The sequence below is a fragment of the Pollachius pollachius genome, assembly GCF_949987615.1.
Source record: "Pollachius pollachius genome assembly, chromosome: 8".
NCBI lineage: Eukaryota > Metazoa > Chordata > Actinopteri > Gadiformes > Gadidae > Pollachius > Pollachius pollachius.
In genome coordinates, this window is record NC_136941.1 from 3,435,678 (window position 1) to 3,450,392 (window position 14,715).

The following is a 14,715-nucleotide window of genomic DNA, read 5'->3' on the forward strand; positions in this document are numbered from 1 at the left end:
AAGGTTCAGCCACACCTGTGAACACAGTCATGCATGGACACACACGCACACACACGTGCACACACACACACACACACACACACACACACACACACACACACTAAGGTCCTCACTATGACAGCTCAGTGCCCATGTTGTGTCGACAGTGTGTTGTTGAACCAAGGCATGTCCAGCTTCCTTCTGTCTGTCTCACTGTCGGACGGGCTGTCTGTCTGTCTGTCTGACTTTCCCCTTTGTCTACCTGCATTTATATGTTTCTGTCTCTCTCTCTCTCTCTCTCTCTCTCTCTCTCTCTCTCTCTCTCTCTCTCTCTCTTTCTCTGTTTATCTGTGTGGGCCTGTCTGACTGTTTGTTTGTCTGTGTACCCGTGTGTCTGTTCATCGATCTGTCTGTCTGGCTATTTGTGTGTGTCTGTTTGTCTGTGTCTGTGTGGTTTTTTTTGTCTATGCGTGTCTAACTATTTGTCTGTGTGTGTGTGTGTGTTAATGCTTTTCTCTGTACCCGTGTGTCTGTCTGTCTGACTGTGTGTCTGTACGTCTTTCTGTCTGCGTGTCTGTCTGTCTGTGTCTGTTTGTCTGCGTACCCGTGTATCTGTTCATCAAACTGTCTATCTGACTGTCTGTGTGTGTCTGTTTGTCTGCATACCCGTATGTCTGTTTATCAAGCTGTCTGTATGGGCATACTAGGGTCTCCGCTCCAACACACATCAAACCGGCTCAGAAAAGAACAATTGATCTCATCTCAAGAGAGAACGAGAGACACAGGTGTACATAAATATCTGCGTCTCTCTCTCTCTCTTCTCAAGAGGGAGCGAGAGACACAGGTTTATATATATCTACGTCTCTCTCTCTTCCTCCCTCAGATCCAGAACAACAGTAGAAGCCCTCGGCCGACTCACAACAAGACACCGGTTTCATTTGGCAGTTATTTTGCTCACCAGTTGTAGTCTTGGGGCTATTGTGACATATGAGAGGCTATTAAAACAAGGACTACATCTCCCAGCCATCACTCTGGTCCGATAATGAGCTGTTGTTGCTGTTGGTGGTGTCTTCCCGGTGCAGTCGCGGTGTGAGCTAGCGCGGCGTGCGGGTTGAGTGCTAGCTAACCGCCTCTGGGTTCGTCAGTTAGAGCAGGAGTAGGAAGTAGTTAATGAGGCCCAATGTGGGTAGCTTCGACCAGCTCACTTCGTGGGTCATTTGCTGTAAAATAAGTACCCAAAAAAACATTTTGGCAAACAACTTGTCTAAATGGTTTGTTTTGGCGCTTAGTTTATGCAAGGATATTTAATCATCGCACAAAAGGTTGTGTTTAATCTCACCGCATTCATCCCCAGTTTTCTCATTTGTTATTTCAACTCTTTTTGAGTTTATCAAGGGAACCTATTCCACCAGCAGGTCTGAATCTGATTGGTCAATACAAGCCCATGTCAAGATCTACCCATTAATGACATCTGCATGATGGGTAGATGGTACCCATCATGCATTAGGGGAGACTCCCAGTTGTGATGTCATTAATGGTCTGTACCAACTGGTAGGCTGGTCTATCCATCGTTCAGCTAGGTGGACACCAGTGGGTAAATGTAAATAGACTGCATTTATACAGAGCTTTTCTGACCAGCGGCCGATCATAGCCCTTCACAATCAATGCCTAACATTCACCTATTCATACACACATTCACACACCATTGGCGGTGTCAGCCAGGCAGGGCGACAGCCAGCATGTCAGGAGCAGTTAGGGTGAGGTACCTCGCTCAGGGACACCTCAACACAAGCCGGGAATCAAACTAGCAACCCTCCAGTCGCAAGTCACCCCGCTCTTCATCCTGAGCCCCTGCCGGCACCACACAGCGGTTTATAAAGGTGCTTGGACTGGCTGATCCCCATCTGTTGGGAGAGCAGGGAGCTCTTTAAAACACACTTTGTGACCGGTCTTCTTCCTGTAGGACTTCCTGGGCCAGACCTTCTGTACCCTGGGCGAGGTCATCGGGTCGGTCGGAGGCCGCCTGGAGAAGACCCTCTCGTAAGTTCACCTGCATGTTCCCTTCTCTACCTAAGGGTCGACTCAAGGGGTCTACCTGTTCTCTCCCTGGTGGTCGACTCTGGTGGTCTACTCTGGTCTTAAACATATTAAGTAAATTAAATCAAATGAAAAATGTAATAATCCAACCAATTTAACCATGAACCATTATAATTAACTTAACCTCATTGAATAATGAATGTCAAAAGTTTATAACGTTTATGTTAATACCTTTTATGCTCCCAATGTGGTTCAAAATGCAATGAGGGATGGAGCTATTGTCTTCTGAGGGAACAGATGATGGATGCCTGTCTATTTCTCTGTGTCTGACTCTCTCCGTCTAATTCCCTGTATCAGTGTCTCTTACTCTCTTTCACTTTAACTGACTCTCACTCTCTTTAACTGTATCTGGCTCTCCCTCCCTCTCTCTTTCTCTCTCTCTCTCTCTCTCTCTCTCTCTCTCTCTATCTCTCTGTCTCTCTCTCTCTCTCTGGCTCTCCCTCTCTCTCTCTCTCCCTCGCTCTCTCTCTCTCTCTCTCTCTCTCTCATCTCTCTCTCTGGCTCTCTCTCTCTCTCTCTGGCTCTCCGTCTCTATCTCTCTCTCTCTCTCTCTCTCTCTGTCTGTCTCTCTCTCTCTCTCTCTCTCTCTCTCTCTCTGCCCTTTATTTGTTTCATGAGGCTTATCGTGCTGCCACAGACCTCCCTCTCTCTCCTCCAGGTCTTATACTTGCTCAGAGGCACACGTGTGGAGGACAGGGAGGGGAGAGGAGGAGGAGGGAGGACAGAGAGTAGGAGGATGAAGATAGATGGAGGGAGAGGGAGGGAGAGCTTTCATTGACAGAACCTTGAAGCACCATAAGAACACAGGGCAGTGTTACCGTCAACAAGCAGATTAGTCAGGCAACAACTGTATTTATATCAAACACAAGGCCAGGCAGAAGGGCTGACAGTGGGAACGCTATTCAAGCACAAGGACGTCATCATTGTTAGAAGACAATTGAAGACCATCGAGAAAATTATTTAAAGGAGAAAGGCTAAATAAAAATACAATTATAAATATTACCCATGGCAACTCAATGTTGCATTTATCATTTTTGCTATTAATAACTTGTAACAGTGTTATAGTACTATTTTTAAACAGCTGATAGATGTTTCCCTCAAGAGTGACATAAAGGGCCTTCAGTTCCATGTCTTTATAGAGCATGTATATATACCCTACCGTTGAAATGTTTGGGGTCACCCACACTCAATTTCATGTTTTCCTTGAAAACTCACCCTTTTATTGAACCGTTTTCAGCTGTGCTAACATAATTGCATAAGTGTTTTCTAATCATCAATTTGCCTTTTAAAACAATTAGCTAAACAATGTACCATTAGAACAGTGGAGTGATGTCTGCTGGAAATGTGCCTCTGAGCACCTGAGTAGATATTCTATGAAAAATTCAGCCGTTTCCAGCTAGAATAGTCATTTACCGCATTAACAATGTCTAGACTATATTTCTGGTTAATTTAATGTTATCTCTCTTTAAAAAATAAGGACATTTCTAAGTGAGCCAAAACTTCTGAACGGTATATATAAATAAAATCTTTTCTTTCCATTATTATAACCAAACCCACCTCATTAAGTCCAGGACAGAGTTGTGTTGTAGCAGTTCGTATTTTAATATCTGATGGGACTTGAATGCACCATGTGTTTTTTTAATTTCAGATAGGACTTGAAGGCCCCATGTGTCTTTTTAATATCCGAGGTGACTTAACTCGCCATCCGGCACACTCAGCAATCTTTCAGATCTATTTATAACGCCCACAAACAGCTGAAGTTGTCAAACGGAGCATGCGGGCTGTGTTTACAATGCCCAGATCTCCAGGTTCTGAGAAATCAATCACACCAACTGTGCAGCTCATATACATACTACTATTAATATATATGAATGGAGCCATCGCCAACCGTGCAAACAACCACTCGTAGGACGGCAGACACCAGTGCCCGTTCGCATGAAGGAAGAAATATGCTGTGTGAGGGAGTGTGAGGGAAGCCCTGACAGGGGGGGGGTTGGTCTGATAAGTCAGGGACGGCTCCCTCCTGGCTCAGAGAGACTGCCGTGTCGGAGCTACAGATTGGGTTCATCCTGCCACAGACCTGAGAAGATACTGCAGGAATCCCAGGCAGGAGAGATGTGTGTCACAGCAGAGAGTACAGGCCATTGTAAGTAGCCATGTAAATATAAGGGTAAGGGGGGAGGCTATGCAGTTTGCAGGTGAACTCTGAACAAGTGAATCTTCAGTCTTCTACTTCCGGTTAAATCATCTCGTGCCAGATTACCTCTCCTCATATCTTCTGTACTAGTGACCAAAATAGTGGATTCTGCAGCGTCACCCCAGTTCTGTTGTTCTGTGTGACTGTGACTGAGTTCTGAAAGTTAAACACTACAGGGGCTGGCAGTGGTCCTTGTCTCTGTCACACAGGGACGTGTGGACAGCCAGGGCATCTATGAGGAGCAGGCCGGGAACGGCTCAGACGAACACAACAATCACTCCTCCAGCCATCTGCTCCTCCTGTCTGACAGCTGCCCGCAGGCACCCAACCTGACTGAGATGAGGAGGAGGAGGAGGGGGAGGAGGAAGAGGAAGAGGAGGAGGAGGAGGAGGAGAAGGAGAGGGAGGGGGGGAGAGGAGGAGGAGGAGGAGGCGGAGGAGTAGGGGGCGGGGAGGAGGGAGGGAGGGGGGAGAGGAGGAGGACAGAGGAAGTGGAAGAGGGGGAGGAGGAGCCGGAGGGGATGGAGGAGGCAGAGGAGGAGAAGGACTGGAGAGAAGTAGTAGCAGGAGAGAGGAGGAGGGGGAGTTGTATTAGGAAGAGGAGGGGAGAGAAGGAGAGAGGAAGAGAAGACAGGAAGAGGAGGAGTGGGATAGAGGGGGAGGTACGGATATGAGAGGAAGGGATGTGGAAAGCGGAGAGGAGAGGGGTTGAGAGGATGAGGAGAGAGGATAGGTGAATCAGTGAGAGGCGAGAGCAGTAAGGAGAGGTGAGGTAAGGAGAGGAGGTTGGTGTGCATTTGGCTGCTGTGATATAAGATTCATCACCTGAGGATAGTTGTTGTTCTCCATGTTGTAATGACCACACGGAGTGTAACTGAATCCTCCCTTATATTATCCTGCTGATAGCATATTGTAGAGGTGTGAGTGTGTGTGTTTGTATGTGTGTGTGCTTGTGTGTTTGTGTATATGTGTGTGGGTGTGTGTGTGTGTCTGTTTGTATGTTCTTGCAAGTGTGTGTGTGTGTGTGTGTGATTGGTGAGAGTGTTTGTGTGAGAGTGTGTGTGTGTGTGTTTGTTTGTGTGTGTGTGTGTGTGTGTCTGTGTGTTTGTTCGTGTGAGTGTGTGTGTGTGTTTGAGAGTGTGATTGTGTGTGATTGGTGAGAGAGTGTTTGTGTAAGAGTGTGTGTGTGTGCGTGTGGCTGAGTGAGTGAACAAGTGAGTGAATGAGTAGGTGGTGGATTTTCTTCTGCATGTACTACATGTATTTTTGTCACAAAGCTGAGCATGGCACCATACATACACACACACACACACCTACACAACTACCCGCACACAGACAGACACACACATACACACACACACACACACACACACAGACATAAACACACACACACACACCAACACACAGCTAAAAAGACACACACACAGCACTGACAATCCTAAACGAATCAGGGTGTTTTAAGGCCTCCTTTATCGCTCCACCATTTTGTGGAGGACTCCGGTAAAAGCGCGCTGCGGGCGGGGAACCCAGCCAGCCCCTCCACTTACCTGTTAGTTGCCATGGTAACCCCCGTTAGCCCCCATTAGCCGAGGCACGGTGAGCGAGGCGTTGCCGCGTAGGAAAGAGGACCGCTCAACACTTTCTGCTGTGAGAGAGAAACAGAGGTTCTGAGTGGGACACACACACACACACGCAAACACTTACATAGACACACACACACATACAAATACATAGACATACACACATACACAGACACACACACACACACACATACATAGACACACACACACATACACATACACACACACACATACATGAACAGACACACGCACACACACACACACACACACACACACAATGTGCTCGAGGTACTAGACACACATACACACAGACACATAAAAACACACACACTTGAATGCACGCACACACATATGTACGCACACCAACGAACGCACACACACACACACACACACAAACAAACACACACACATACAAACACACACAGGCACACACACACACTCATACACACACACACACACACACACACACACTCGCACACACGTCGGAAAGGTATTTTTTTACCAACGTGCATCAGCCCTGTAGAAAGACTATACGTTATTTATGACCACACAGTTGTTAATTCATTGTTAATTAACGTGTTAATTAACTTGTTAATTAGCTGTTGGTTGCTGAGGGCCATCTCCAGTGCAGGTGAGCCCAGAGACAGGCCACCCTGGCAGGGTTTGGAGCCATCAAACACAGCCCTTTGCTTAACGGGAGATTACCAAATTAAAACATTCATGGCCTTTGGAACCAAACTAAATTGCTAAAGAATTTGCAATTAAATCTGTTTTTTTGTACAGAATAATTTGTTCTGGGTATTTCAGAGGCTTGATGCAACTTGTTAAGGTATTAGTTAACCGTAAGCTCATTGGCTTATGGTTGTTTGAATAGAGCATCATGAACCAATGAGGTCGTCTGAAAACAGAAGACAGATGTCTGATCGGCTTTAGCTTTTTCTTATCGCTGTACCTCTTAATGACTTGATTGGTCGGAGACACACCTACGAACACAGACACACTGACATCACCTCTATACACAGAGAGATGGACACTGTCTGTCTGTCTGACTGTCTGACAGACGGATAGACAGACACACAGACAGAGAGACAGACAGACTCACAGACAGAGGCAGACACACAGACACACACACAGTTAGGTGGACAGAAGGGTTGTGTGACAGTCGGGATCTGCTGCAACAAGTTTACAGGGATTTGAGCTTTAAGGTTAGCACACACACACACACACACACACACACACACACACCGACGGTCCTGCACAGAGCTTCCTGTCCTACAAAGGTGACACGTGCCACCTGCCGTGGAGGGGGGGTTTAGCCCCTCCCCCCTCCTCTCCGCCATGCCCCACTGCCTCGCTCCACCATGACAGGAGAGCGGGTGAGAAGAGAGAGGGGTTGCGGTTATGGTTCGCTTCCTGTTCCGACCTCGTCAGCCAATCAGCTGCCAGAAAGTGGGGAACAGTGTGGGTGGGTGTGGCCTACAGGGCAGGGGCGTGTCCATGGGGGGCCTGGGGGCGGGGCATGCAACCCCTCCCAGACTTTATTGTGATTGGGCAGCCCTCCTACAGGCCTTTATAGGATCCCATGTTCCCGCAACGCAATGACCAAGTTCATGAAATTTTATGGTTCTGCGTCGGGTTTTAGTGAGCGGACCAATCACAGCCCTTGCTGCTGCGCCGTCTCGACGGAAGGTTAAGGTTTTTTGGAGGCGCACGTCAGGCCCTTGCGGTGGACGCAAGGAGGGTCCGCAAGGACTTAAGGGGTCCGTGACCCCCTCGCGTTGCGTGAACGTGGAACCATAAAGAGCCCTCAAGTCATACATCAGTAAAAGTATCAAATGCGGCAGACAAAATAGACAAAAGATAAGATCCTAAGAATAAGTATATTGTTTATTCCTACGATCTATTATTAGATTGTCATCCCAAAGAGAGCAACGGTATAAATCTGAGCTCCCAACGCAGACACATAACAGTGAGTTGGTCTGCGGTTCGAATATAGAACAGTACTTTAATGAGTAAGGAGATGATCATTAGCATGGTTCCATCCCTACTGAATGAGAGATTGGGACGGGACCCCGGGAGGGCCCCCGATGACCCCGGGAGGGCCCCCGATTCCGTGGTTGCCATGACTACGGGGCCTGGCCTCTGGAGACTGGTGCACTCTGGGAAATGGGGACGCCATATGTGAAATATATATATATCAGGCCTATCTATATGTAAATAACACAGCAGAGGCACCAGAATGAAGTTCTTCAGTATTGAAGAGATTGACATCCCGTTGTACGGCCTGGCACTTGGCACACAAAATAACTTAGCATTGTGTAGCATCTTATCCTAGCCATCTTTGTGATAGACGTGGAATGGGTTAACCTAGTGATTGTTAGTGCTTAGCACTTGTTTCTATCATCCTTACTGTACATCCTTACTGTACTGACAGAGATATGTTGTTGTTCGTCTTTCTTCGGACAAATGAACTTGTAAGTCGCTTTGGGTGAAAGCTTCCGCTAAAAGCTTCCCTAAATGTAAATGTAAATGTATACAGACCGCACTCAACACGTCCCATCGCTACGGCCCTCCACCCTTCATCCACACCCTCACACACGCTTTAACTCATCACACTATTAGTATAGGAGCCAAAGAGCAACTAATTGATACATAATAATAAGTTAGTTAAAAGCAATTGTTTATTGGGAATGATACAGTTCTATCATTTGTATTTGTGGTTATGTCGATATGATGTCGCTGGTTGTTATCAACTAGGGTTGGACGTAACTTAGTTTGGAGTCAGATACTTTAGGGAGCAACACAGTTTTTTGACCGTGCGTTAGATATTATAATTTTTGTGTTTTCTAATTAAAGATCTAAGGAAAGTTATGTTGTGTCGTCGCTCGCGTTACAAATGCTGTGTGAGGCCTAATCCAACTAGTGGTACACTTACGGAAAGGCGGAACAAAACGGAGTGCCACTACAATTAGCATTTAGCCAAATCAGAATCTGCACGTCCCCTTTTGGAACGCGGCCCTCGTGGTCCTGAATGACATCGTAGTCCTAATGCCGTTCAGCCAACGTCTCAGAGAGAAACGAGTCTTCCTCACGCAGTCCAGTCCTAACGCCGGACGTCCTCCAGAGTTTTAAGGAAACGTTTTAAGGAAGCAAGGAGGCCATCGTGACAGCCAGGTTAACCCCCATAACTGATCTGAAGGTTGTTGCACGCGGCCGGGGTCGGAGGTGATCCTGTTTGGGCAGAACGCCGGGCAGAACGCCGGGCTGAGCGGCGTGCCGCGTGCTCCACCTCTGGCCCTCGCTTGCTGCCGCGTCTAACTCAGAGCCAGGAAATCAGCGGCAGAGCCGACGGCTTCGTGACCCAGAAAAACAGAGGAGCCCTCCTCCTCTCCTCTCCTCTCCTCCTCCTCTTCTCCTCCTCTCTGGCTCTGTGTTTTAAATACCAGGGCTGGGAGTCAGGAGAAGAGACACAGCAGAACACCAGCGCTGGTTACCTGGGATGGAGGGGCTGTTATCCGAACCTATTTAAAGGATTAATATCCACACATTCTGATCAACTGCAGTTTGACATGGATCAGACTCACGTTTAGGTCAACTGATATGTACATCTCCATACATTTACATTTACCTTTACATTTACATTTTGGGTATTTTTATCCGATTTACTTATTGTAAGCTGCTTTTATCCAAAGCGACTTACAATAAGATACATTTGTCTGAAGAAAAAGAAATAACATATCGCTGTCGGTACAGTACATTTAAATCCCATTCAACATTGATCTTCATTCAGTTTACATGATTAGCCTGATGACATTAGTGGTTCCTCATCCCTCAAAATGGATGGCAGTGTCAGCATCATGTGAGATAGAACATGTAGTTAAAGTTGTGTTTCTTCTGTGAGTAGGAGGAAGGGGGAGACGGGAGGGGCGGGAACAGGGGTAGAAATTAAATTGGTTTGGTTCTCTCCCCGCTCCCCTCATCTCCGTCTCATCTCAACTCTCTGATCAATCCTCCCCCTCTCTCTCCCCTCCCTCCCTCTCCCTCTCTCTCCTCTCTTCCCTCCTCCTCCCCCCCTCTCTCTCTCTCCCCCTCCCTCCCTCCCCGTCTCACTCTCTCCATCTCTTCCCTCCTCTACCTCCTCCCCCCCTCTCTCTCTCTCTCCCCCTCCCTCCCTCCCGGTCTCTCTCTCCCCCTCTCTTTCCTCCTCTACCTCCTCCCTCCCTCCTCCCTCTCCCTCATCTCCCTCCCTCTCTCTCCTCTAGTCCCTCCTCCTCCCCCTCTCTCTCTCCTCCCTCTCTCCTCTATTCCCTCCTCCCCTTCTCTCTCTCCCCCTCTCTCTCCTCCTGTAATTGAGAAGCGAGGGGAGGAGTCACGTAGCTCTCACCCCTACTCTAACTCTCCCCCATGGATTTCTCTTCCTCCCTTCGCCTCCCCCATTCTGTTTTCTGCTCCTGTGTGTCTGCTCCTGTCTCTCTCCCCCTCCTCCCGCCCCCCCCCGCCCCCCCCCCCCCCCCTCCCTCTATCTGGGAGTCATTCTTCACACCCCTGCTGGGTGGGGGGTCTTTCACCTCGGCCCCCGGCCTGGTGGTGTGACACCTGATGAGATGGCTAGCTGGTGTGAGGCTGCTGCTACTCCTGGCTGCTGGAGCAGGAGGAGCAGAGAGGAGTCAAGGGAGGGAGGAGGAGAGGAGAGAGGAGGAGAGGAGAGAGGAGTCAAGGGTGGGAGGAGGAGAGGGAGGAAGAGAGGGAGGAGGAGAGAGGAGTCAAGGGATGGAGGAAGAGAGGGAGGAGGAGAGGAGAGAGGAGTCAAGGGATGGAGGAAGAGAGGGAGGAGGAGAGGAGAGAGGAGTCAAGGGAAGGAGGAAGCGAGGGAGGAGGAGAGGAGCTAAGTGATGAAGGAAGAGGAGGAGAGGAGGAGCTAAGTGATGAAGAAAGAGAGGAGGAGCTAAGTGATGGAGGATGAGACCGAGGAGGAGGGATGTTGTTTGACCTTGAGCAGGAGACGCTGGTGGTTTGGTTGACCTTATAAAAGACAGTGCTGCTGGGATATTAAACTAGATGAGGGGGTTGTGCGGCTGGGTGTGGGTTTTTGTGTGTGTGTTGGGGTGTGTGTGTGTGTGTGTGTGTGTGTGTGTGTGATTAGCGGGGATGGATGTGTGTGTGTCAGTAGGGGGTCAATTAGAGCGCTCCACCTGTCTATTTACATGTTTACGAATTCTAAACTGGTGTGTGGGTGTGTTGTGTGTGGGTGTGTGTGATTGTTGTGTGTGTGTTTTGTGTGTTCATGCATGATCATTTTTCATTTCAGGGGAGCTGTCCCGTAGCAACTAGGAATTCAAAAGTATAATGTACTTTTGAATTACATTTTTGAGTTATTAAAATGTTCTCTCTCTGTCTCTCTCTTCCTATCTCTCTCTCTCTCTCTCTCTCTCTCTCTCTCTCTCTCTCTCTCGCTCTCTCTCTCTTGCTCTCTCTGTCTCGCTCTCCCTCTCTCTCTCTCTCTCTCTCTCTCTCCTCTCTCTCTCTCTTGCTCTCTCTCTCTCTCTCTCTCTCTCTCTCTCTCTCTCTCTCTCTCTCTCTCTCTCCCCCTCTCTCTCTCTCTGTCTTTCTCTCTCTCTCTCAGCGGGATACCTGGGAAGAAGTGTGGTATCATTATCTTGAGTGCCGAAGAACTCAGTAACTGTAGGGTTAGTACCGCACACACGCACTCGCACACACGCACTAACACACACACACGCATGCACACACAAGCACACGCACACACACACACACACACACACACACACACACACACACACAAACACACACACAGGAACACACACAGATACACACACACAGACAGACAGATACACAAACATAGACGGACACACACACACATACACACACACACACACATAAAGACACACACACACACACACATACACGCACACACACACACACACAGACTGCCACATCCCTGGTCTCATTCCTACAGGCCCTGTATCTAACCCTGAACTCCGCCACCCTCTAGTAGAATAACTCTTTTCTCTCCGAATCAACTCCCCTCTTGGTTGACATTCCTGACGTGACCCGCTCAATAAATAAACCAGACGTCCCGCCGTCTGTCAGGAGGTCTCACCATCGCCCTGCTCTCCCTCTGGTCCTCAGGACATCGCCACCATGCAGCTGTGTGCCAACAAGCTGGACAAGAAAGACTTCTTCGGCAAGTCGGACCCCTTCCTAGTGTTCTACCGCAGCAACGAGGACGGGACGTGAGTCTGTTCGCTCCACCCCTTCTGGATCACACCCCAGTGATGGACTAGATCTACACTGATACCTGTCCAAACCCATCAGAGTGCATTACTTAGTGAAGCGTGCTGTAAACAAAAAGATATGGGAGCATTTACATGGTATGAGTACACACAGTAAATCCAAATAACACAGAGGACACGTTACATTACAGTGATTCAGCAGAACCTTTTGTCCAAAGTGACTGACGGTAAGGGCATCGAGGCATGAAGATGAGAAGAAATTACGAGAATCATTTACTTAGAGACAAATCCACAAAATAAGCAAATGCTTTGAAGTGCTACGATATAGAAACAAGGTCAGAGACAAAGAGAGAGAGAGAAAAATGATTTACTGTGATTACATAATATGTATAACTTTTCAGTCTTGGTGAATGATTGAAACAATATACACATAACAAATAACTGTGTATTATTTGAATCCTCAACACATTCCTTTAGTTACTCTAGGCTGTGGTAAAATAAGATTTATTTTCACAGTGCAATGGTAGAGGAGGCAGAGGATATTGTGTAGGCCTATGTACATCCGTCACGCTCCAACACAGACCGTAATAAATAATGATGCAGTGCTTGACAGGAAGTCCCACGCATGTCACTTCCTGTCTGTGCAGGTTCACTATCTGCCACAAGACGGAGGTGGTGAAGAACACACTGAACCCAGTATGGCAGGCCTTCACCATCCCAGTTAGAGCCCTCTGCAATGGAGACTATGACAGGTACTGGCTACACAATGGTTACATACTGGTGATAACCCAGTTAGAGCCCTCTTTAATGGAGTCTATGATAGGTACTGGCCATACAATGGTTATATACTGGTTAGAGACTGGTTGCATACTGGTTAGATACTGGTTACACACTGGCTACACACTGGTTACATACTGGTTAGAGACTGGTTACATACTGGTTACATACTGGTTACATACTGGTTACACACTGGCTACACACTGGTTACATACTGGTTAGAGACTGGTTAGAGCATGGTTAGAGACTGGTTACACACTGGTTACATACTGGTTACATACTGGTTACATACTGGTTAGATACTGGGTACACACTGGTTACATACTGGTCACATACAGGTTACAAACTGCTATGTATTCTGGTTGTTTAGACAGGTAACAGGTATTGTTTAGGTATTTGCTCAATACCGGTCATATCCTGATCATATATTGCTCATATACTGGTTAGATCTTGTTCAGATTTTGGTCAGAAGGTGATCAGATATTGATTAGATATTGGTCAGATATAAGTAGGATTTTGGTCAGATATGTTCATGAATTGGTGTCATTAAAAAAAGGTATTAATTGGGGCGATTTGACCCACTAGTGAGCTGATCATGTAGCAGTACGGCTGGTAGCGTCCACAGGTTCGATTCCAACCTGCGTCCCACCTGTATCGCGCTCCAATCTTCAACCGCGTCTTTCTCCGTCCTCGCTGTCCTGCACGTAAAGACAATAGCCCGTCCAAACATACAATATGTTTATTGTTTAAAATGTATTATCAAACCATTCGGGTGATCCAGAACATCCCGGTCCTGACGTGACGATTCCTGACCGTGTTCCTGCTCCAACCCTCCACTCACCTCGCCTGATTCCCCCCATCAGCAGCCAATTAGCTGATTAGTCAATCCACACGGAACACTCCAGATACCAAGGGGCGCTCTTACTTTGTGAAGGTTGCCGCTGACAAGAGGAAGTCACAGTAACGGTATTCTGAGTGCAGATATCTCAGGAGGAGCAGGGGGGGACAGGGGGTGGTGGGCCGGGGACAACGACGACACCTGCAGATGAAACCGGAGCAGATTAAATCAGACGTGATTTGATTTCCTTTTCCCTTGCGGGGGTCTCGGGGGAGACTCCTTTCCACCCCCCCCCCCCCCCCCAAGAGGAGGACCCGTTTAATCAGAGCCTCTGATCATCCACCTTCAGATACAGGGCTGGCTGAGATAGAAAGAGTATGAAATCTTCTGCGGTTTGTGTTGTGTGGGGCGTGTTGTGTGGATATAAACATGAACATGAATACAACTCACAACTCTGTATACCCACATCAGAATGCTACCTTATATAGTTCTCTCTGTAATGTTGCTAATATTAATGTAATATGTTCACATACACGGGATCAAGATAGGGTATTATGGTGACTTAGAGTGTTTGACTCCCGGCTGGGAAGGTTCTTGGTTCGATCCCCATTGTCCTCAGTCTACCTGGAGGCATCCTAGAGCAAGACGACCCCTGCTGTCTAACCCCTACCTGCTACTTAATGACCTGTCTCTGTACTGTCTAACCCCTACCTGCTCCTTAATGACCTGTCTCTGTACTGTCTAACCCCTACCTGCTCCTTAATGACCTGTCTCTGTACTGTCTAACCCCTACCTGCTCCTTAATGACCTGTCTCTGTACTGTCTAACCCCTACCTGCTCCTTAATGACCTGTCTCTGTACTGTCTAACCCTTACCTCCTTAAGGACCTGTCTCTGTACTGTCTCACCCCTACCTGCTCCTTAATGACCTGTCTCTATACTGTCTAACCCCTACCTGCTCCTTAATGACCTTCTCTTTACTGTCTAAACCCCTACCT

The 14,715-nt window shown here is 47.8% G+C and overlaps 1 protein-coding gene across 1 annotated transcript in view; it reads left to right on the forward strand.

Annotated features, from left to right (window-relative positions):
* The window catches only part of LOC307079792 (copine-8-like), a gene marked incomplete at both ends in the record, with an annotated part of 37,437 nt that overhangs the window by 20,178 nt on the left and 2,544 nt on the right, over nt 1-14,715 (forward strand). The window contains 4 exons of the mRNA XM_079742298.1: nt 1,943-2,019; nt 11,476-11,539; nt 12,000-12,103; nt 12,751-12,855. Coding sequence (XP_079598424.1) covers nt 1,943-2,019; nt 11,476-11,539; nt 12,000-12,103; nt 12,751-12,855 — 350 coding nt within the window. The remainder of the gene's footprint in view (nt 1-1,942; nt 2,020-11,475; nt 11,540-11,999; nt 12,104-12,750; nt 12,856-14,715) is intronic.